This window comes from Caretta caretta, chromosome 16, assembly GCF_965140235.1.
Source record: "Caretta caretta isolate rCarCar2 chromosome 16, rCarCar1.hap1, whole genome shotgun sequence".
Taxonomy (NCBI): domain Eukaryota; kingdom Metazoa; phylum Chordata; order Testudines; family Cheloniidae; genus Caretta; species Caretta caretta.
In genome coordinates this window covers 7,117,077-7,141,536 of record NC_134221.1, presented here as the reverse complement: position 1 = coordinate 7,141,536, position 24,460 = coordinate 7,117,077, and the positions used below count along the sequence as shown (strand labels likewise).

The 24,460-nt window shown below is 46.9% G+C and overlaps 1 protein-coding gene across 12 annotated transcripts in view; it reads right to left on the bottom strand.

Annotated features, from left to right (window-relative positions):
* The window catches only part of EHMT1 (euchromatic histone lysine methyltransferase 1), a 169,873-nt gene that overhangs the window by 11,540 nt on the left and 133,873 nt on the right, over positions 1 to 24,460 (bottom strand). For 11 of the 12 annotated variants that reach the window (XM_075120510.1, XM_075120509.1, XM_048822534.2 and 8 more), the window contains 9 exons: positions 21,314 to 21,415; positions 20,255 to 20,359; positions 17,875 to 18,029; positions 16,652 to 16,819; positions 16,137 to 16,281; positions 14,457 to 14,534; positions 13,193 to 13,308; positions 10,662 to 10,748; positions 5,212 to 5,290 (listed from right to left, as the gene is read on the bottom strand). In XM_075120510.1, the coding sequence (XP_074976611.1) occupies positions 5,212 to 5,290; positions 10,662 to 10,748; positions 13,193 to 13,308; positions 14,457 to 14,534; positions 16,137 to 16,281; positions 16,652 to 16,819; positions 17,875 to 18,029; positions 20,255 to 20,359; positions 21,314 to 21,415 (1,035 nt within the window). Of the gene's footprint in view, positions 1 to 5,211; positions 5,291 to 10,661; positions 10,749 to 13,192; positions 13,309 to 14,456; positions 14,535 to 16,136; positions 16,282 to 16,651; positions 16,820 to 17,874; positions 18,030 to 20,254; positions 20,360 to 21,313; positions 21,416 to 23,236; positions 23,393 to 24,460 lie in introns of all 12 variants that reach the window. The other variant, XM_048822547.2, reaches the window with a different exon arrangement.

Genomic DNA, 24,460 nt, shown 5'->3' with positions numbered 1-24,460 from the left:
GCTATATTTTTTGCTTGCACCCAGCTTACCAAGCAATCCAGATTGCTCTGCATTAGTGGCCTGTGCTTTTCATTATTTAGCACTCCCTCAATTTGTGTGGCATCTGCAAACTTTATCCATCATCGTGTGTTTTCTTCCAGGTCATTGATAAAAATGTTAAATAGCCAAGAACCGAACCCCACAGGACCCCCCCTAGAAACACACCTGCTCCATGATGATTCCCTATTTACAATTACAACCATTAGCCAGCTTTTAATCCATTTAACAGGTGCCATGTTAATTATATATTGTTCTAGATTTTTAGATCAAAATATCATGCAGTACCAAGTCAAACGCTTTATAGGAGTCTAAGTATACTACATCAACACTATTACCTTTATCAACTGAACTTGTGATCTCATAAAAAAAAAGAAATCAAGTTAGTCTGACAGCATCTATTTCCATAAACCCGTGTTTAGTGGTATTACAGTACTCTCTTTTCATTCTTTATTAATTGAGTCTCATATCAGACTCTCCATTATCTAGCCCAGGCTCAATGTCAGGCTAATAATTAAGGTTAAGATTTTATCAAGGTTATTTTTAGTAAAAGTCAGGGGCAGGTCACAGGCAGTGAACAAAAATTCACAGAAGCCTGTGACCTGTCCCTGACTTTTACTAAAAAGAGCAGTGATAAAATGGGCCTGAGGAGGGGAGGAGATCCCAAGCATGGCTGCAGGAGGGGAAGGGGGCGGGGTCCAGCTGAGAGCTGTGGGGGCCCCCCACCGCCTGCCATGGCCCAGAACGCCACAGCCCCCGCCAGTGAACAGCTCCAGCCCCGCTGCCATGGGGTGAAGCAAAAAAACGTCATGGATGTCTCTTGAACTCACGGAATCCATGACTTCTGGGACATAATCTTAGCCCTACTTATAATTACCTGGGCCATCCCATTTCCCCTTTTTAAATATTGGCACAATATTAGCTTTCTTCCAGTCTTCTGGGACTTCCCCAGCGTTCAAGACTTACAGAAAATCAACATTAACAGTCCAGCGAGCTCCTCCACCAAGTCTTTTAAAACTCTTGGTTGCATGTTTTCTAGACCTTCTGACTTAGAAGTGTCTAACTTTAGTAATTGCTGTTTAACATCCTCCTGAGATACTAGTGTAATGAAAAATGTGTTATCATAAGACTACATCATCTGTTTTCCCCCCAAACACAGAAGAGAAATATTTATGGAGCACTTTTGCCTTTTCTGCATTATTATTGCATAATTCTATTATTTCCATCTAGTAATGGGCCAATACCATTGTCAGGATTCTTTTTGTTCCTAATGTACTTAAAAAACTCCTTATTGTCCTTAACTCTGCTTGTCATAGATTTCTCCTTGTGTCCCCTTTGCTTCCTTTATTGATTTTCTACAATTCCTAGTTCCGATTTATATTCATCACTATCAACTTCCTTTATCTTCCATTTGTTATACTTAAAAATATATATTTTTATAGCTGCCTTCACTTTCTCTCTAAACCAGGTCTTTTCTTTAACCAATACAGCCTTCTTCCTCAATTGTGGCTTTTTGGGCATACAGTGAAGTGTTCTTATACAATTCTCAATGACCATTAAACATTTTTCAGATTAAATTCTTCCTCACAGCTAATTTGGCTCATAAACTGGTTTCAATTTTGTGAAACTGGCCCTTTTAAAGTACCAAGCATAAATATATATCACTGGTCTGGATTTTATTCTGGTTGCACGTTATGAATGTGATCAAGTCATGATCACTCGTACCTAAGCTAGCATTAATTTTTCGTTCAGCGATCAGTTCCTCTCCATCTGTCAAGACAAGGTCTAATATAGAATTCCCTTGCGTTAGTTTCAACAATTTTTGAGTTAGGACATTGTCACCTACAATATTTAGAAATTCCAAGGATGTTTTAGAACTGCCAGCATGAACCCTCCAGCATCTGTCACTCAAGTTGAAGTTCCCCGATGATCACACAGCTTTTCCTTTCCTATACATTATAGATAGGTGCATAAGGAGCTGGTCTTCCTGTTCCCTAGTGTGATTCAGTCTGTAGCATACACCAACTAATGCCCCATCTTGTGCTTTACCTGTTAGGACACCGATCCACAAGCATTCCAGATCATTTTCTTCTGAGTTATCAGTGATTGAAAACAGGTAATGCCATTTTTGACATATTTTCCAATCACTCAGCATATAGCAGGGCCTTGCCTTCTGTTTCCTGCCTTCACATGACTGCATTCTGCTCTCCTCTGTCTGGTTTTGGCTGACAGGTTTCTTTCTCTGATTGATTATTCCCATTTGGGGGCTGTTATTCCACAGATGATAAGGTGAAATCCCATACAATTCCACTCCACTGACACTCCTGAAGAGACAGCTCCACCCTGCTCCTCCCAGTTAGTAACTCAACACTAGCTTTCTGAAAACGGGACTACATGTGGCTGCCAAAAGGCTCAATCTACGATTAATCCACAGATTCTCCATCAAAGCTCCCAATGGCTACCTGAACGGAGAGGAAGGTGGTCCCGTGGTTACTGATCTAGCCCACAAATTGGTTTGGTTCAAATCCCAGAAACGCCACAGACTTCCTGCGTGATCCTGGGCAAGTCGCTTGTCCCCATTTTACAGCTGGGGAACTGAGGCACAGAGAGGATAACAGCACTTCCCTACCTCTCAGGGTTGTTGTGAGGATAAAGGTGTTAAAGACTGTGAGGTGCTCAGATACCATGGTAATAAGAACCTAAGGTAAAAAGCCTTCAACCTTTATTCATCTTTGATACTCCATTTGCTGAACAGCCGTGGTTGGGAGTGCAAGTGGGCCACTCCAGAGCTGTGTGCTCAGCACTCTGCACTTCTCCAGAAAGACCCAGATTTGATTCCCAGGTACGATCTCTCATTCCAAGAGCTGGCAGAGGCTAGAATTACTTTGGGGGGAGCCTGCTCGGCCCCTGCCCCTGGTGTTATCGAGGGCTTTGCACTGCTCTACAAGTACTGCACGACACAGAAGTAGCCTCGAGGGGCTCTGGATGGACTCCTGAGCAGCTTTCCCAGTCCCTGGGAAGCAGTAAGGGGGAGGCAAGAGGAGCACCCCAAAGAGAAGATCCCCTCTACTGCAGGGTTTTCTGCATTCCAGCCTCAGGCAGAGCCAGAAATGCTGAGCAGTGCTTTCACCATTCCCCACTGGCTAGTCAGCCCAATGAAGCTGTGCCCAGATTCCAGCGAGGGCAGAACATGCCAGAGCTGTTTCCTCATGGGAAGGGGACGATTGGCACACGCTACATTAGGAATGGTCTGTACTAGCAGCTGGATAAATACTATGATCACTCCAGAGACAAAATCTTCCAATATAAGCGGTTACATGGTCTTGGCCTGATAGCTTCAGTGACCTCCTTACAGTCACGTCTGTATGTAAGAGCTCTGCCAAGGCAAATATTTGGGATGCTCCCAAGTTTATGCATAAATCTTTCAGGCCTTCTCTACGAGAGAATTAAATTGGGCAGCACTGGTGTAAAGCTATGGATACTAGGAGGGCTTTATCAGCATAGGGGATACCAGTATGCTATACCAGCAAAGGACTCCTGGCACAGAAGCAGCTAGACCGGCAAAGCCGTGCTTTGTCCCACAAGCAAAACAAGCTGTGCCGGTAAAAGCAGGCTTGCCAGTAAAACTACATCTCCACTGGGCTTCTGCTTGCACAGCGATGTCGGTCAGGAATCACACCTCTGCACAGCTTTGACGGCAGCAGTCTGTAGCGCAGGTCTGGCCTGAGTGCCAATGGCATGGCATGCCCAGACTAGCTATGATGTTTCAAGTGCATCTCTGCACTGTTCAGTGTTGGTGCAGTTGTACTGGCCACTGAGCACCTTTATTCCAGAGTTCCTAACACAGCTTCCTGAAGCAACGGCTCCTGGGAGATTCTGAAAGGCCAACTGGGAGCCCAGGAGAACGGTGGGAGAAGAGGTCAGACTCCCATAATACCATGAGAAATTAGCATAATTTCCCTTTACGGAACTCCCGGCAATTCCCTGGTGCCAGCATCGTTTCTTAGTTATTTACCCAAAAGGGAAGCCAGGATGAATGATGGGTTTCTGATCTATCACTTACCAATCTGCCTATTGCCTACAGTGTATTTTCAATCCTAGGCCCAGTCAGCCTCATTAGCAGAGCATGCTGAAGAAACACAGGACAGATGTGGGTTGGCAGCCATGTTGAAATGCCTCAATCTAGGCTGATGGAGAGCAGGCGCAATGTGGAGATGATGGAGTCTTTGGAGGAGGAGGAGGATGCAGGATGCTGCCTACTAGCTAACCCTTGGATGAACAAATTGACCCTGGGCATTTAGTGACGTTTACCAGAGAGGCTGGTCCTTCTACTTTTCTGATTTCAGAGCATCGGCTACAAGACTCCTCACTGGATCCTTCTTTAGTGGTTGGAGAGGCCCCTCCCCTTCTTAAAGACAAAGCCTCTTTTCACATCTCTAACCACCAAACCAATATGGAAGCAGGTTTGCAGCTCCCCACAGAAAGCTCCCCCCATTCTCCTGCAGTCACCAGCATCACCTTGCTGCACGTTTGCTCTTGCCAAGGAGAGTTTCACATAAAGCTTTCACTCAGACTTTTAAAAGTGAGTTTAAAGCCCCTGAGAAAGGAACGAGCGGATGGCTCGAGGGACACCAGTCCTTCTCGGACCAGAAGCAGCACACCCAGCAGCGCAAGCTTCCCCGTACTGCCCTGCCAGGGTACCAGAAGTCGAACCTGAAAGGTCCTTTACTGGTGAACTGGTATTTCAGTCTATCAGCTCATTAATTGGTGATCTCTTTAATAAGGCTGCCAACATGGGTGCTGGTTAGTAGGAGCTGGGAGGGTGGGCTTTGCTACAGAGGTACTTGGGACATTAGAAATCAGACTGAGACAACCAATTTAATTCACACAGCCATCAGATGGGACTAACTTGCAATGACTATCGACCTGAGCTGCATTCAAACTGCTGACCTAACTCAGTCAGGCTTTGTACCCTATTACCAATCCCCTGAGCCATGCAATCCACACTTTACTTAGCTGTGAATAGATTTCGGTTACGGTGAGGTGAGAAGTGCTTTTCCTCTCCCAAGCTCTCGCACTGCTCTGCCCATCAAGATGGGGACACATTTTCTTATAGCTCTTTAGAGTAGCAAACGCTGGCTTTTGTTTTGCCAGGGAATGCCTTGAACATCCTACCTTGTTGTCAAGGTCAAAGAGGTAGGAGTCCTCTTCACGTACGTCTGCCTCTGAATCCGAAATCAGCTCTCCGACGTACCTGACGGATGAATGGGAAATGCAGCAATGAGATGCTTGTGCAGATGCTAGCTTGGATTTTAACACCTTGCCTCTCGTGTACAAAGTAAAGAGTGAAAGTGACAAATCAGCTAGTGTCAATCAGCATAGGTCCATCAAAGCCAGTGGAGGGATGCTGATTGACACTAGCTGAGAATTTGACCTCACATCTTTAAAATAAAAAACAAAATTCCTTTACTCAAGTTACTGCTAATACTTTTGAACATTAAATGTGAATTTTAAAAAAGGATATACTTTTCCCCATCCAAGCTGTTTCCTTTTGCAGTTCTCTCAGCTGTCCAGTAACAACAGACTAGTTAGTTTTGCTTTTGTTTAGTGTCCACTGACTTTCTGGTTCTCATGTCCAATATTGCAACACTTGGGTTGCACACACTGTAAGAGGATGTTTACATACCAATGCAAAACTGTTTGCTTTGGAATGTGCAAAAAAAAATGGAAATATTGTTGATCATAGAAGCTACTTATTTAAAGCCTTGTCTTACCATCCCCTAGAAGTCGACAGTATGTTAACCTGATAATGTCCCTTTAAGTAATTGGGCCTCCTACCACATGCAAATCAGGAGTATGACTTTATCTGAGTCCTAACACTCGTAACAGCACTTTCAGCTTCCACGCACTTTCCCAACATTAACTATGTGCATCTACCCTTGTGATGTTAGCATCTGACCCGAGGGCCGTGGAGATGAAAGCTTGAAACATTAACCCTGAGAACAGCCAGACATTCCATAATAGAAAGGGCGTTCAGATGCAGTTCCTGACCTCGAGCAGTCTAGCACAGAATTGCTATATCAGGCTAGGATGCCGACTGCATGTGGAATCCTATCATCTTGCCTTCAGTGCATCTTGGTATCTATTAACCACTCCTGTGTGGCTGCAGCATTACTGGAAACCACAAAATCATTAGTAACCTAGAGCAATAGGGGATTATGGATGGAGCAAAACTGCTTTAGTGTCACACAGTAGCCAAAACCGAAGGCAGCTCAAAAGCAGCTGAAAAATGGCACATGGAAAAGCATTTTATTTTGTGACACTCCTTTTGATAAGCAATTCTGAGACCAAAAACGGAAGTTGAGATGTAGCTTTTATGTTCCTTTAGGGCCCAATTCTGCAACCCCTCTTCGCTTTCAGCAGTACTTACTCATGCAAATAGTCCGACTGATTTCCCAGATCAGAAGTCAGTGGAAAGACTCGCATGAGTTAACTCTGTTATTCAGTAGCACTTACCTATCTATCTATATCTTAAGGGCTTATATGGTGTCAGTCACTTAGGTATCTGAGCACATTCCATATAAAAATCAATAGCAAAGTCAAGACCTGATGGAGTCTCTGGCTCTTCTCCCTTTTTGGGGTAAAAATTCTGCTTGGCACAGGTTGTTTCTATGGAGGGATGGGGGTCAAATCACAAAACATACGAGGTATGGAAATGGAATCACCAGCCCCTTTAGCTCTGTCCCTGTGTCCCACCAACCTGAACAACCTCTCTAAAAGCTATTATAACCACATGCGAACATTCTGAAATTAACAGAGACATTACTGGCAAGGAAACAATATGCTGTAGATTCAAATCAATTCTCCCTGGAGAGCTAGTTGCACGTGGAGCTGGTAACATGAGCACCTGTTTCAGAGAAGGAGTGATTCTGGTATTGTGGAGCCATCTTTGAAGAGTGGGCATGGGTTAACTGACTGTATGTATGTGGAGGGGCCTATGACCTACATTTCACTAGGCAGAATATAGTTCCAAGGACCAACATATAACGTGGACATGGCAGCAGGGACCGGAGGTTTCTGTAGTGGAGATGTATGTAGCAACCGTTCTCAGCCTGTGGTCTATGGTGCAATTGCTGGTAACTGGGGAAGAGCTGGCTTGTCCAGCTCTTCTTGTTTCCAGCTGCCAAACTGCATTTGAAGACAGCTAAATGCTTCCCATGCGAGCCATTGCTGTGTTTTGCCAGGGGGATGTTTTGCAATCAAGGTAGCTTGAGTGATCGTGAACGGGAGGTGGAAGACCATCAGTTAAAATCTGGTCCAGACTATTGAGGAGAAGGGATCTGTGAATTCTAGGTGTATAAGAAGGGCATTTTGCACAGCAAGGACTTGTCTGCATGGGGAACAGACTGAAATAGCTATCGAAGACTAACCGATTCCACAACAGCTATTCCAGATGAGAGAGCTCCCTGTGTGTCCACTCTATTCTGGAATAAAAGTAATTTCTATTCCAGAAAAATTACTCTGCTCTGAAAGCACACTAACTATGCTGGAATAGTGATTTTTACCCTGGAACAGAATGTCCGCAAGGAGAGCTATTCTGAAGTAGCTATTGTGGAATAGGTTATTCTGCAACAGCTACTCCAGTCAATTTCCCCCTGTAGACAAACCTTAAGGTGTGTGAACACTGGGGTTTCTTTCCTTATGGGAACAAGGTGAGGGAGGCGCAATTCCATGCACTGCATATAGACAGATAAAGGTAATAAGCTTAGTGTGGTTGGCTCACCAAAGGAGGGTGAGCTGAAGACTGACCTATGGTTATATTGGTGGCACGTAGTGCAGGCATGTTACGTATTCATTCAGAGTTGGTTAGTATGTGGTTCTTTTTTGTAATGGAAAAGAGTTACAGTGTGACAGGTGAAAGGGTGCCATGAGTCATGGATAGGGATAAGATGACCTAAAGTGGCTTGTGGTATCTTCACTCAACTCTGCAGTCCCAGAAATGTTACATGTGTGATCATTTTTATTACACCTTTACCTTAATTTTAAATTTCCTGGCATTCATGCCTTCTCCTGTTTAAAATTACACTTCTCTAATCAGCTATTCCTCAAATAACTTGTGCATTTACTCTAGTGTAGTGAGGCAGAGTGGCTTCCCTCCAGTGCAGAGGGATTAACTTCCCTTGGGTGGTACAGCTAATCCCCTCACAGCCCCCTCGCAGGAAGTGCAGGGGCGGGTTAGGAAGTATAAAAGTAGGGCCCTGAGCTCAATTGTGCCAGACCATGGAAGGAGGCAGACGTCCCAAGCAGAGAGCCGAGCCCTCAGCAAGGTCCAGGACCAATCAACACACTGCCCGGAAGACCCCGGGGAGAGACCAGAGGGAGGGTCGCCCAACCGCAAACCAGAGCCCAGCAGTGATGGAGCGGCACCAGCAGAAACTGGTAGGAAGTAGCCCAGGAAAACAAGACTTTGGTCTGGTTGTGCTTCCGGGATGCGAGGTAGCAACCCCGTTTCCCTGCTGACCCTGTAGTGGGATCACCTGCCACTGTCAGGGCTCTGGGCTGGGACGCAGTGGAGCAAGCTGTGCCTGGGTCCCCCATCCCACCTTATACTCTGCAAATGGCCAAATACAAAACTTTAGGCCAAGACACCTGAGCCAGTGACTGTTGGTCGCTCAGCCCACACCCCCAAAGGGGCCTGACCCCAAGACTATGCGGTTGTTGCCTGCCCCAGCCAGGAGGCTGCGGGCTATAGACAGCTTGCTTGTCCTGCCCAAAGGGCCAGAGCCCCAGACTGTGGTTGCCTGCACCAGCCAGGAGGCTGCGGGTCAAAGACTGTGTAGTTGCTCAGCCCAGATGCAGAAGGCCTAAGCCCTAGACTTTGGCTATTTGCCCCAGCCAGGAGGATGAGGCCAGAGACTGTTTCATTGCTCAGCCGCCAGACCATGAGATGCCGGCATCATAGACTAGTAGTGTGCACCCCAAACAGAGACTGGGGATCCCTGCCGACTGGCTGTGTGCAGCCAGAAGTCAGGACACCCTGATGAACTTTTGGCCCATCTACCGACACCCTGATGCCGCCTGGAGGGAGCACCCTGACCGTGACAGGAAGGAACCCTATATTTGTGAAGAGTTGATGCTTTCCCCTCCTTCTTACTGGAACCAGTTGATCTCCTGGCACAAGTTTAGCTCTGGACTTTGAATGTTCCATCTGGGCAGAAAGCCCTGTTCTCCAGCCCAGATGGAAGATGGATCTCAGGAACAACCCAGGCAGGGTTTGGCTTTGGGCCTGAAACATGAAAACACCCTCAAGGCCATTATAGCTTCTAATGAGCTTTTGCAGCAATGCAGGTGCAGGACAACTTTACCAAACTACTGCTGGATTTATTTATTTACATTTCTGCTACTATTCAGACTTTGCAGGCTCAGATTTCTCAGAGGTAATACCTTTAAAATTAATTCCCTGCCCCATCCCAAAATACCGTGAGGCATCCATGACATACTGTTAAGAAACAGAGATCCTCCTTTCATGGGAAGAACAGGAGTCTGGCCTTGCTCAGAACAAAGCTGAATGGGTCATTTTCCAAAAATCACTACGAAGAATCACCACCACGCTAAAGCCTAATAAATCACTGGTTCAAACAGGAATGTATTTTTGGTAACCATACATAAATTATAGCAATCATTTTCTTTCTTAGGCCCTGATTCAGCCAAGCACGTCACGTGTTTAACTTTAAACATCCACTTAAGTGCCCTGGGGAGTCAGGGTCCAAACCAGAACTTCGGTACTGGGGAAAACCCTTAATTGTATCACACTGACTAGAGACTGGCCTACCCCAAAGCACGGGCTCCAGAGATATCGATGCACCTCAGACCCCTGAGACTTTGGGATGTTCCAGACGTGAATTTTGCAGTTTGAGCCCATCTCCAATACAAATTAAATGGATTACTTCTACCACCGCCTTGCATTTCCCATATCACTGCTCGTTTGGGCCACACAATCAAAGCTTTCAGAGCTTAAACCAACGTCTCTCATGCATATCTATCAATACAGCAGTCACTGTGACAAAGGCAAAAGCCCCGATTCAGGAAAGCCTTCCTGTTCTGGACAGCACTTAAGCACATGTTTAAATCTCACTGCTGTCAAATGGATTTAAGCACATGCTTGTGTGCTTTGATGAATGAGGGCCATAATGTGGAATTTATGAGACTACTCTCATTCCAAGGTGACGCATGGAGGGTCACTAAGACAGGGTGGCTTATTGAACCGTAAACTCCAGCAGCATGGGGGAAAGCTTGAAGATACGTTCTAACTGCTTACGGAATGTCCACTTCGGGGATGGATCACTTGATGATTACCTGTTCTGTCCATTCCCTCTGAAGCACCTGCATTGGCCACTGTCGGAAGACAGGATACTGGGCTAGATGGACCTTTGGTCTGACCCAGTATGGCCGTTCTTATATACTTAGGCTAGATGGCTCTGTATGAAGCAATTTCTTTCTGCATGCACCTCTCCCTTCAATAAGGAGCATTCTAATTTGGGTGCATGACACCAATTGCCCAACACACCATCCGAATTCATGAGCTGATGCTTTCTTTGTGAGCTACTCTAAGCCGACGAACTTACTCGCACACGAACGTTCCCAAGGGGATGTCCTGCATCGACCGCACGCCCCAGCCCATCTTTTGCGTTCGATAAAGCTGCAATCGAACCCTGAAAGACAAGAAAAGGGGTCCCATTAATGGCATCAGAGGAGGCGCTCTGCAGAAAGGCATCCGCTCTTTGGGGAGGGGAGCATCACAAAGAAATTGCAAATTTAATCAGAAAACATTAATTGCAAGAGACAATTTCTAATTTTGTCACCATGTGACCCCAGTTCCTTGCACCCCAGGATCTGCTCCCTCTGTTAATGTGAGAGGAAGAAAGGAAAACCAGCTGCAAACTGGCTGGTGGCACAGCAAGAGGGGGAAGCAGCGACTATGTGGCAGCTCTCCTTTATCCTCATCCTGCAGAACCCCCTTTATCACACTCCATGGGGAGTGGGCTTGGTGCCTGGGGATGGGGGGCACTATGGGACTCGGTGCTCTCCACAGTACTATCCCCCCTTAAACCTCTGGGGATTTACACATGGGATATAAACGTCAGCTACCAGCTTCTCTTCCCTCCTGCACGTTCCCCATCCGCACAATGGAAGAGAAGTTTCAGGAGAAGTCGGCCGGAGCCCATGGTAGCGTGACTGTGGGAAGTGTGCTGCAAAGGAGGGGATGGAGCTGGAGCAGTACCAAGAACGCCCTGGATCACTACACAGATATTCCTTCCCTCTGCAGAGAGCTGGAAATTTGGCAGGTCCCACTCATTCCTACCTAAGCCACTAGCTGAAAGCTAGGAAGTAAATTCTGTAACTTGAAACTTGCTGGGTTTCCTGGCCCCTATATACAGCCTATACAACTAGACTCAGAAAAGACCCGTTAGGTCCCAACTGCATAGGCAACTGCATTGCCCAGCCACTGCTGGAATATTTCATAGGACCATCTTATACTTAACATTCTCCAGGAATGCTGATCCCCTGCGGGAGCCTAAGGCCACTTGCACAGACTCCATTATTGGGGGGGAAAATCCTGATGCTCCCCTATTTTTTCCTTTTCTTAAATTCACCCCATTGCTTCTTTTGATATCCCCTTTACATCGCATTATATTAAATAATCCCTCTCCCTCCATGGCACTTCATACCCTTGGCAGACAGTACCAGGAGCACAACGCAAGGCAGATAGGCTTTCCTTGGCACTAGCAGCTTCAAAAAATGTGGTCACACCGTGCCTCAGGCCTGAGGAAGCTGCATTCTGTTTTGCCTCATTCATCACCAGTAAAACAGGCAGCTGAGTTTTGGATTCCGGACGCTGGGATGATGCAGGAAGCGCAGGGAATATCGCTTGCTTTTCAGACACCAGGCAGAGCTGGTAGGCCTGCCAGAGGGAAACATGCGCTCTGACATGTAACATTAATTTGGAGCAAATTTGATAAGGGAAACACTGAGAATGAAGAGGGAGCACCCAGGCATCATTACTAAGCAGCCTCTTTGCAGATCAAAAGCTAGGAGTTATCCCTGATTCCTCAAGGGACGAGGCCCACAGAGTTCTGGGAAATATCTGACCCTATCACAGGCTCCTCAGGGTCTTATCACTCAACTTCAGCATCAGCTTACAGAGCCACCCTGCCTCCCTTAGCAAGACTTTAACAAACAGGGCACAATAGTGACAAACCTATTTGCACAACTCCTAAACGAACAAACACGTTGTGCCGACCAGGAAAAAAACGAGAAAGCGCGGCCAAGAATTTCGTCAGGAAAGTCTCCTGAGTGGTTTTTTTTTCTTTAATAAATTTCAAATTTTCATCAAAATTTCAAAGTTAAAACACCCGCAATCAGTTCCTTACAAAATAAAACCAAACCAAATCACCGACAACATCAGTTTAACCTAGAGTCAGTTCTCTATAACATCCCTTCCCCCGTTTTAAAGGAGACCGCCAACGTTACCAAATGGAGTCCGTAAAGTTAAAGGCTTACTTCCATACTTCAGCAACACAATACAAATAGTGTGATTGACAGCACTGAAGTCAATGGGTGCTGAGCATCTCTGGAAACAAATAGATCAGACCAGTTACACAGGAACTTTAGGAACCCAGGTCTGTAAGCTTTGGCCTACACTTCTGATATAAACAGCTAACCTATAATTTTGATATAAATGGCTATGTTTCTTTCCTTATTATTATTCTATTTTCCCCAAAGACCTTACCCTGAAAGCTGCATCTGAACTGCCAGTGAAGCGACCACTTACTTAAAAAAAAAATAAAAAAAAACCAACAACAGAAGCAACTAATAAATTGTACGTTTGGGTTGACTAAAGAACACAGAGGGTCCAAGTGTCTAGGCCAGTGTCAAGGTGGTATTCCCAGTTGATCTCACAACCCTGCTGTTGTTTCATGCTCACTAGCAGGAACCAGAGGCTTGGCTCTGGTTTACCTCTTTCGATGATGATATAGCTGCCCCATTTCTCCCTCATCTTTGGGAATCTTTCCTTTTACAGACAGACTAGAGTAGATAGGCAGGGAGCTTTATTCCTTTTAAAATAATGATCCAAATCAGGAGCCTTCTCTCTCACCTGAGCCCATTCTGCACTACCCGATTCCGGCAGTTTCGCCAACATGAGCAAGCGTGGTTACACTCAAAGATCAGAGGTGGCTCAGACATGTTGAATTCAGGCAGGAGTCGGCCATCCTGGAGAAGAGACATGAGATCAGGACTGGATTAATTGTGTATTCCTGTATTCTTTTGCAACTGGAAATAAAGCTGGAAAGCTCCAATCCAGAGCTGAATTTCCCCAAAGTTTAAACCAATCTAGAGCTCATACACTGGTTCCCATCCATCTTCTGGAGTTGACTCAGATGACAACATAGATCCCTATCCAAACTTCCCCAAAGTCTGAGGGAGCTCTGCACCATTATCAGAAACAGAGGACAGGCAATAAACAAAAAACAGTACTTTGCATGCAGTGCTATTCAGCTGGAGATCTCAAAGTGCTTTACAGAAGTGTGCATGCATCTTTAGCCACATTTTGCAACTGGGGAAGAGAGAGTTTGTGGTACAGCCTGGACTAGAACCCAGGTCTCCGGACTCTGAGGCCAGCACTCGTGTCACTGGACCCCCTTTCTTCCCATAAGAAGCCCCTCTAAGTACCCTCCAGTTACATGGAGATGAGACGGTGGCAGATAGTGCACCACATTTAAGAAATTTGGAAATAAATGCTCAAAGGATACAAGCAGTGAAGTCACCTCGGATTGTGAAGCCTGTTAAAGCTCAATTAAAATGGACACCTGGCAAAAGCCAGGAGATACCAAAATTCCCAAGGGAGAAGCCTGCAGAGATTCAGGGAACGTGTGATCTTAGTGGAACCTGCCCAAGGATTAACCTCCAAGCCTCCCTGGAGGATTTAAGCATATATACACAAAACACTAGAGAAGCCACCTAACAACCCTGTAATTAAACTGCCTCCACTCAGCCTTCACAGGAGGTGGATCACAGAAAATAAAGGAAAAATAAAACATCCCTAGTCCCTTCCCCTCATTTATAAATTACAGAAACACTTAAAGACCAAACAGCTCACACTATAGTCTTCCATGGGGCTTGCATCCTGGGCACGGATTGTAAAACACTGTGTATCACGTGGGTATAATTAATGGCTCCACTGGTATAGAAGTAACGCAAGTTTCAGATTTATTGCGTCTCTTGCCATGTACACACTGAAGCCAAGATTAGTCTTCAGTATTTTATATACTGGAATTTAGAAAATTTTAAGAAGTTTTTAAAATGAACGGTTATAATACGTGAATATCAGCCAAGCCAAACATGAAGTTCCAAGTCCTCACCTTGTCATACCAGCAGCGCATACTGAGTTGGCCACACATGCAGTTGCTGGAGGAGCAGTCATCGATGCACACACAGTACTGGAAGGGAGAAACAAGAGCAGATCCAATTCTCACACAGGTGCAACAGAAAGACCAAATTGGTTAAATGGGCTGTAAAGGAAACCGCTATCAACTTCACTATTGATATACCCCATCCTTTCCCAAAACACCAAGTATATGGGGGCCTCCCAAGTATTTAAAAAATAGGCACAATTCCCTCCCTCCCTCTCTCATCAGACAATAGCACAATCAGCTTCACTGGTTTCACAGGACTTTTTGTTTGCTCATTTTTGTGGGTGACATTACTGAGGGGAAGCTAGATCACAGAAAGGAATTTTGCAGTTAGTTCTGACAGGGGGTGATCCTGTGTCCATTTTTCTCTCGTGCAGGAGTGAATTCCAGTGTAGCTCCAGTTCCTGTGAAAGTTCTCTCTCCGGTGCTCATGACCCAACCCACCAGCTGGCAGGGTCACTGTTCCAGTGGAAAGCAGCTGTCATGGGGAGTCAGGGTCACAGAGGGCACGGTGATTTCTCAAGTAGGTAGGGCCAGTCAATTGGAGGGCTCTGAATATCAGAGACACAAGCCTTGAACTGGATGCGAGTTCACTGGGGAGACAGTATAGCGAGTGGAGCACTGGGGCAATGTGTTCCTGGCAGCTTGTACTGCTAAGTAGACGGGCTGCTGAATTCTGTACCAATTGGAGGTTTTTCAGAGCATGTGGCTTCATCCCTGGATACAATGAGTTGCAAGAATCAAGCCTGGGAAGCCATGAATGCCTGACTGTCTCTCTCGGATATTCTACAGGGCTCATAACTATGGCACCAGAACACACAGCCTTCATGGATATTACATAGAACAACACAATCAATAGCATGGATTATTACTATTGCAAAATATTACTTTGCTCATCTACAGTTGCTGTCATCGGAGGATCTACAAACATTGACTAATTAAAGCCTCACTACACCTCAGAGGAGTGTAAGGGCTATATCAGAACCACGAAATGCAGCTATCTCCAGGGTGGGATGTCATGTGCAGTTAGCAGCAGTTTAAGAAAGGAAGGGATGAAGAATCCTACATTCAAGAGAAACAGCTGGGGGAATTCAGGGAGGCAGAGTCCAAATGCCTAAGCTGGAATTTTGCCAGCACACTGGGGTTAAACACCCCAGTTCTTACTGAAAATGCCATAGGGTTTTCAATTCTGACAAAATGGAAAGGATCGTGGGTTTTCTCTCTCATCTTAAAACTCACACATACATCATCACAGCGCCTCTGAGGCTTGACTTTAAAATTTCCATGGAACAAAATGTTTTCTCAGTTCCAAGGAGCAGTGGGAGGAATTTCCGTTCTTCTATTGCAAAAAGATCTATACCAACAAGGTGGAGGAGGCAAGTGTGTAACTGGAATACAAGCACACAATCAAGCTGCTCAACCACGCTTGCTCTTATCACTGCGTCGCCCTAGAGAGACGGACGGACACACGCACAAACACCTCTTCCTATAGGAACACATCTCTGCAGTGCACACTCCAGCTGGCTCTCTGATCAGCACACAGCAACCTCTCTAACAATATTCCATACCACGACAGGAGAGGCCCACCCAGCCACCCACCCACCCACGTATGTACCTGGCCCATCTAACCTGCAAATGTGTGATGTTTCTATCAATGTTCATTGGGGAGGTCACACAGTTCTGAGAAACGTATTTGTAGTTGGTGGGGCAAGACTCGCTGTCCACTGAATTGATGCATGGAATTGGGATCCTCTCGTAACCCCGGGCAATGTCTCTGTCACAGCAGGGGAAAGATAGGGAAGAAAACAATTGCTTTATGCAACAAAGATACCATCCTCCACTCCCCAAAACAATCTGGTAATTACAAAATCAACAAGTGCAGCTTGAGCGGCATCCCGAGCAGAATTTGATCTCTGAATATTTAAGGTTGAAAGGAACTCGGTTTCATTCTGAATCCGTTTTTCCAACTGGACGTATAAATTATTACTTCCTGTTGGATCATTCCATATGGATGATACATTCATAAATACCAGCCCTGATTCAGCACAAGCTTAAAAGCTAAGTGCCTTTCCAAATCAGGGCCTCATCCTCAACCTAGAGAGCTTGCACTTGACAGTCACTACAGAGGCTAGCTGGACTCTCACCTGCTCACCGTCTTCTCTATCTGGGCAGGTTTGTCAGTAGATGATTCTCGGATTGTCTTGTTCATCTGCAGAGCCACCCAGACCTGAGAGTTGAGACTCGAGCACTGGAGTGGAGTCTCACCTTCCTTGTTCTTCAAGCTGACATCCGAGCCATGGGAGAGAAAGAGGCTGCAAAACAGCAACAACAATAGATAACCCACCCAGAAAGAACTTACCAGAGGCGGAAGAGTCAAATGGCATTCTGCAGCCACTGCTTAAGGTCGCATTAGTAGGACCACTCTCTCGAGAATGATGAATCAAAACAGGTTCCACCAGTATAGAAAGCAACCACCTCGATTCCCTTTTTACAAAGCTGGTTCATTGAACAACACTTTCTAAAGGTGGGGGTTAATTTGGAAGCTGGGTAGAGCAACAGATTGGCACATCAGCAGGCCAATTCTAGAGTGCTGGGTCCAAATCCCGCCTTACATCAGGCACAAAAAGGAGTTTGCTCATAACCAGCCTAGTTACAAATGGACACGAAACGAGGGGCCTCGGCACCACTGAAGTCCAATTGAAGCCATATTTTGAGGACATAAATGGAACTTTAAAAAGGGGCAGAGGCCTTGAGCTAGTTCTTTGTACAGGGGTGAATTTCACCCTCTAGACGGAGCTCTCGCTCACTAACTGGGATTGCTGCATGCATTGTAACACAGGGAAAGCATTCAGGACCTCCAACTGACTGCTCTGCAAATGGAGTGGCCCTGCATCCCATGTCCCTATAAGTGGTGCTAGGAACCGTCACAAGCTCCACTCGTATGCTTACAAAAACTCAGCCTGCTTCTCCACTGCCTTGTGCTTCGCGTAGTCATTTACAGCCGTGCATGTGCTACTGAATCAGGTCACTAGGGCCCGGTTCTCATTTACTCAAAGGCCCCTTTACACCACTCTGGCAGTGAAAAGGAGCCTTACAGTGGATGCAATTTTAATTTGTGTCATTTACGGCCCCTTTCCACTGCCAGAGTGGTGCAAAGGGGTCTTGGTGTTAATGAGGATCAGCCCCATGTATTTCTCCCCCACTTTGCTCGGGTGCAAAGCAATGTAGAATCAGGCTCTTCATCCTATTTTGTTTCGTGTTCAAAGGCAAAGGTATTTCATAGCACTCCTTCACTTGCAAGCCAGTGTCCAAATGAGAAGTGAATAAAGTAACAAAGGAAAGCAGGGGTGGCAGGAGCCGTACTTACACAACACACTCATAGCGGTTCTCTCTGGCTGCGATGTGCAGTGGCGAGTCTCCATGAATATTTACTGCATGTAAATCGCACTTAGCAGCCAGCAATATCTCCGCTATGTCAACACAGCCAGAAAAAGCTGCCCAGTGCAAACAAATATTCTCCTCCTGGAGGGGAAAACACAGGAGAGGCTGTTTAGTGCACTAAGATCCCACCACTTTGGGACTCCACTGTCTTTAGCTCTGTAGCTATGGCATTTAACACATGGCCGGCCTTCTCCTTTATTGGATTCTCTCTCACTCAGAGAACACAACCCTGCAACAGGCAGGCAGGGAGTTCTCAGCACAGCTGCCTCCACGCTCACTGGAGATGGCGAGGCTACAGCGAAACTCCTGCATTGCTCTCTTCGTCTGTACAGACGAGTCATTTGTCTCTAAACCACAGAACGATCTGGATCGATCCACAGGGAGATATGACAGAAGCAAACGAGCCCCAGGGAAGGGCTAGGAGCCGAACCATCCAAACCAGACCTGTAACAAAACTAGACCATCTCCTGACTCTACAATATCAAAGACAGCGAGCCCAGGGGGAACAAGCAGAGCACAAGCTGTAGGGTACAAAGGTCTGAAAAGCAAGACGCCAGGCACAGGGAGAGCAAACTGATTTCAGGCATCTCTTAAATGCACCATGTACCAGTCTCTCACTAGAGCACTAGAAAGAAGGGAACCAGAATCTTGCTGATTTAGATGTTTTAAGTGATGATCCTATTACTGTATAATTTGTAGTACACCTTGGAATCCTTCAGCATGACAAGCACAAGAAAGGCTGATTGTGACGACATAATGGTGATGATGATTGTAACGGGGTCTTTCACAGATGGCAAAAAAATGCATACATAAGTCTCTGCAACTTAATCTCTATTAAAGGGAAGATCTGAGTTACAAACAGATGCCTGAGGGCAGGTGGGGAACATTTTTGACATGGCTTCTGCTCCCCAGCAGCCAATCCCAAGTATCATTCTGAAGATTAATTTAATCCAGCGAGGATACCACTCCACATACTGCGAATCAGGCGACAGAGAGAACAGCGCAATTTACAGCTCCTACCATTCTTATTCACGCTGATTAAAATCAATGGGGCTATTCGAGGAGTAAGGTGCTACTCAGTGTGAGGAACGATGGCAGGAGCTGGCCCTTAATGACCTACAATGAGTAGATGCTGGAACTCTGGACAAATTAATGGGGATCTCATACATGTGTGATGGATGGCATGATTGGATTTGTTCTGTCAGATTAATGTGCGATCCAAGGGATTGGTAGCTGGCAGCTTTTGTGATGGATCAGACAAGAAACCGTTTTGTTCAGAACCAGTATTATGGCCATGGAGTCAACTGCAACAATCTGGAAAGCCCCCACCCACCTCTGACTCTTGCTCTTATTCTTTGTCAGAGCAGGACCTGCCTGGAAAGTACTCAGTTACCCAAGAAATAGAGGCTCCTAAAGAGGAAGGGCTTTTGGGCCAGGGAAGACAGCTACTAGTGAACAGTCTGAGCCATTCTGAGCGCAGTGAGTTACATGCACCTCTATCTATCCCTGACAGCATCTGGAAGACACAGAGAGAAGCACTGGGGGAGACCAAGAGGAATCAGCTTCTTACATCCACTGGACTCACAGGAGTTTCTCAGAGGCAGAGTGGAAAAATGGGAAAGATGTTGCAATCAATCAATCAATCAATAAAAGGAGCGGTGGCAGATCTGACCCATCTCCTAGATGGAGCACTGGACACTGCCTTCTCCCTCCTCCCCAATCATCCCCGCCCATGCTCCCTAATCACTGCCCCATGTTTTATCTTTCCCATCAGAGAACGTGGTTTCGGGTGACCGGCCCTCCCTCAGGCAAGCAGTCCCATCTGCAACTTCTCACATAAGGAAGTGTTTGCAGAATTAGGCTCTGAAGGCCTGATCCTCAGAGGTGCTTAGCACCTGCAGCTCCGATTACCTTCACTTGGAGCGAGAGCTGCTCAGCACTTCTGCAAGTCAAATCTCCAGAGTGGAAGATCTCTGGGGCACACAACCTGTGGTACTCTGTGTGGGCCCCACCCTGCGGACATGACTGGGCACAGACACGATGGACGTGATTTTTAAATACTGTCGTGGGAAATACTTGGGAGTTGAAGGTTAGCAGACTGTCCTGCAAGAACCTACCTAAACTGCAAGCAATGCGGCTGCTCACGCCGCAAATTCTCACCAGCTACTTCCTCCCATGTCAGACTGGCTATCAAACCCACTGCTCCCTACCGTGCTTTCCGAGGGGCTTGGCGTTTCTGGTTTGGGGAGCTCTTAAATAAAGATAGTCATTTATGTACTAAAAACCCCAACTCCGGTAAGTCTTACGTTGTCTCGAATATTAATGTCCGACCCCTTGGAGAGCAATAGCTTCACCAGCTCAACGTGCTTGTATTCGGTGGCCCAGATCATAGGCGTCCAGCCTCCGTCGTCCTGGGGAGGGGAGAGGAGAGCATGAGACACACACAGTGTGGACAAAGCAGCGCCTGCCTTGATTTCCACTGGATCCGTGGGCTGCAACCACGTCCGGCGGCACCTCTCAAAGGAAGCTACTGACCCACTTTGTCTCACGCCACCACATGAATTTAAATGGTTGTGGAGAAAACCCTGTTGTCATTCCCGCACAGCATAGTGTGGTTCAAACCCATCCGCACCACTCCTGCATCCAGGCGTCGCACCACAGACTGCAAATGGGTCTCTGGGGCTGGGGGAGAAAGGGCCCATCTGTGCAGGTAAGATTGTAGCATCAGAGCCCAAACCTTCATCTGAATTGGGTTGACTGCCAAGACCCCAGGGGAGCTGCCAGTCATTTATATAAGGCCCAATGAGCATCCCAGAATGGGCCTGGAAGAAGGTTAGGGGAAGGCAGCGTTGCCGCACTCCTTATGGCTGGATGTCCTATTGAAAATGGCTTAGCTGCCGGCTGCCCCCCACCCTTTCCAGGAGAGCTCAAACGGGTCCCAGCTCAGCTTCCTCTCTGGTCCCATTGCTGGGAGGTGGTGTTGTTGGATGTGCCTGCAGGGGCAGATTGAGGCTTTATTAATGGACCCTTGAGATAAAGGCCCCAGGATCAGCAGAGGCCTGGAGGAAGCAGGGAATCGAAAGCAGAGTTGCAGGCAGAACAGAGCACAGCTGACTGCTGGCAAATGAGCTGGGCTGCCCGATGTGTGTGGAAGGGAGGCAGAGAAGGAAGGTCTCTCTGTGGTGGCCCTGAAGGCTGGAAAGGGAGGATCGGATTATTCATGGATCATGGCCCCATTAGCTAAGCACGTTTGCTTCTCCAGACCGGCCCAGCAGTGTCTGAGTAACCATGTGGAGCGCTGCTGAGATTGCAGAGACAGACTGCGGTTCCTGAGCTGCGGAAAGCACCTCACAGAAGGGCCTTACCTGGCAGTTGACGTCCATCTGCCCGTTGGAGAGAAGGTACTGAACTACTTCGTAATGCCCTTTCTTGGCAGCCAAGTGCAGACACGTGGAGCCCTCAGCATCCTGAGCAACAGAATCATAGAACAACTCAAGGAAAATCATCTCCCACCCTCCCCAGTGTCGGACACTGTTGGTGTCACAACAGCCGCACTGGGGTATGTCAGAAAGAGATAGGCTAGTGGTCAGAGCACAGGCCTGGGAGAGCCCCCTGGCCCCTCCTGCTGTGGATGTCAGGAGAGAGGAATGGCAGCCACAGCCAGCCCTCCCACCCCCCCAGTAGGGTGTTAAACGAAGCCCTGACAAGCCAGCACTAGGGAGCACAGGTAGGGGCTGGGAGGAAGAGAAGGGCCTTGGATGAAAAGGCTCCCCTGAGAGCTTTGCAGAGATTGCAGAGCTGGCTATCTGCAGCTCCCCCCTCCCTCTGCTGACGGTGGCTTTCTTCCCCCCACCCTCTCCCATAGAGCTGTCCCCTATTGCTCCCCCACTGGAGCCAGAGGGGCAGGAAGTGTGGGGGAGAATTCTCTCCATTACATAGGCAGAGCTTCAGCACAGGCTGCGAAAGCAGGGCATCCCCCCGGGAGAGACAATCTCAACCAGAAACTTAAGGCTTTGCCGACACTTGGGTTTTTGTATCCCCAGTTGCTAGCCCAATGCAGCTGCTCTGTACAAGCCACTTCTCCCACCAGTGCAGTATGTCCACACAGGGGGCTTGCCCCGGCACCTCTACACTGGAACCACACCACAGGGCCCCCCCCCCAGAGACAAGGCCTGAAAGATGGTCTGGAAACGCTGAGGAGAAACTCAGATAAAGTTTTGAAAGCAAAACCCCCTTTGGGGTCTTTTGAGTACAGGGTCTTCTATAGGATGGAAAGGCTGAAGGGCTGGGGTGTAAGTGATGGTGGGAGAGGAGAGGCCCACAGCATAAAATCAGAAACCAGATATGCTCTGGAGAACCCAAACTTTTACCTCACACAAACTTAATCCAGAGCAAGCCCCAAGGGGCTGAAAATGAATGAAAAACCAAAAGCAACCACCCCTCCCCCAATTTGAACCACATCATCCCTTCCACATTAAACCCACAAAAAGCAACACACTTCAACATAGGAGCACCTCTTTGGCCCACAAGAGTGAGGACACCCTCCCAAATAGGTATCCAATTCAGAGAGCACAGGTGCCTCACAGACAATGCCTGGAGGGGGAGCGATTTAATTGGATGGGGATGTTTAGCTGGATTGGATGTTGTGAAGGCCAAGACTATAACAGGGTTCAAAAAAGAACTAGATACATTCATGGAGGAGAGGTCCATCAAGGGCTATTAGCCAGGATGGGCAGGGATGGCATCCCTAGCCTCTGTTTGTCAGAAACTGGAAATGGGCGACAGGGGATGGATCACTTGAGGATTCCCTGTTCATTCCCTCTGGGACACCTGGCACTGACCACTGTCGGAAGACAGGATACTGGGCTAGATGGACCTTTGGTCTGACCCAGTATGGCCATTCTTATGGGGGAGGTGAGGTTTTAGACAGTTTACATTGTGAAACTCCTCAGGGCAAAGAGGATGTTTTTACTCTCTCTAAAGTGTCCCACAAGCCCCTATACACAAGTATCCATGAGCACAGTGTTAATAATCATTGGTGCATCTTACTTCTGACAGGTTCCGCACATACAAAGAACAGGGATTGCACAAAGTTCACAGCAACCTTGACATAAGTGAAAAGCATGCTGGGAATCTGGTTCACAGTCAGCAGAGGCACAAAAGGCTTGTAGCTATGTATGACACTGGCTAACAGCGGCACCTTCCTGCTAAGATTAACAAGAGGTAACTGTAGTCTCTCAATACACCTGTGTGAGAGCAGGCACAGTTAATATTAAACTCCCACTGACTTCAATGGGACCAGGATGTCCCTCTGACAGGAACAGCAGCAGTTCGCAGGGGGACCCAGGAATGCCCTTGGTCATTAGTTGCCCCTTTCTTGCTTGACAATCCCTCTCTCTCAGCGAGGGGAGGGCAGAGAAGCAGCAGCTAGCATTTCTGTCTCTCTGCAAAAGAACCCCAGTTGATGTAGCAAGGCTGCTATTTTCAAACATGACTAATATTGTACAGGAAACTAATTAAGGCAATAAACTTCAGGAATTATTGAATTTCAATAACGATCCCAGGTTGTAACAGTTCTAATTTACTTTTGCTGGTTAGGATAAGGGCTTTTTTTTCCCCCTTTACCTTTATTAAAAAAATCTCTTTGCACTGTGCCATTATTAAAATCACACGACAGGCATTTGGCAATTGCTTGGGGATGCCCTGGCTCCAGCTAGTTTGAACCTGCACGTGCCCCCACACGTTGGAGAAAGTTGCCAGGGAAATTGTCAAAGGCACAACGACAGACTGCATTTGGCCTCTTGTAGCCTGCAAGCAGGATAATCCCACAGACACAGGCCAGCTCCTCAGTGGGCAAAGCATCATCACCATACTGCTCCGTTCCTTAGCAATATCCCAGGCAGCGAGCTGAAGTGAGCAGGTGGTAACTATACGAAGTTTGTGGCAAGCAGGGCTCCTGCCCTCCAAATGGCATCTGATTTACGACACTAATAATCCATCCATGTGTTTTACAAGAGGGTTGAAACAAGCAGAGCATGTTACGGGCAACTAGCCAGCCATGCTTTTATTGTATTTGTTTAAATTAAAGGGCTGTATTTTAAAGACAGCCTCTGATTTTGCCACTGCAGTTTTGTGCTTGCAAACTGCTACATAATCAGGTACTTGGACAGTTAAATTCTCTCTCTTTCCCCTTCAATTGATTTGTAGGCACCTAATTAGAGGCCTGTTTAAAAAATTGCCCCAAAAAGCCTAGTGCTGAGTTAATGGAGCACAAAACCAGAGGTTAAAGATCAGAACTCTCTTTGTGCCCATGGAATTCAGAACCAACTATTACTGCTACTCATTATTTTTATTACAGTACCATCCAGAGGCCCCAAACATGGAGCAGATCCCCATCATACACTTAGGTAGTAAGAGACAGTCCTTGCCCCAAAGAGCTTGCAATCTAGGTGTTAAATAATTTTAAAAAATTATTACCACCAGCCAGCCCTGACCCAAACGATACAGGCCCA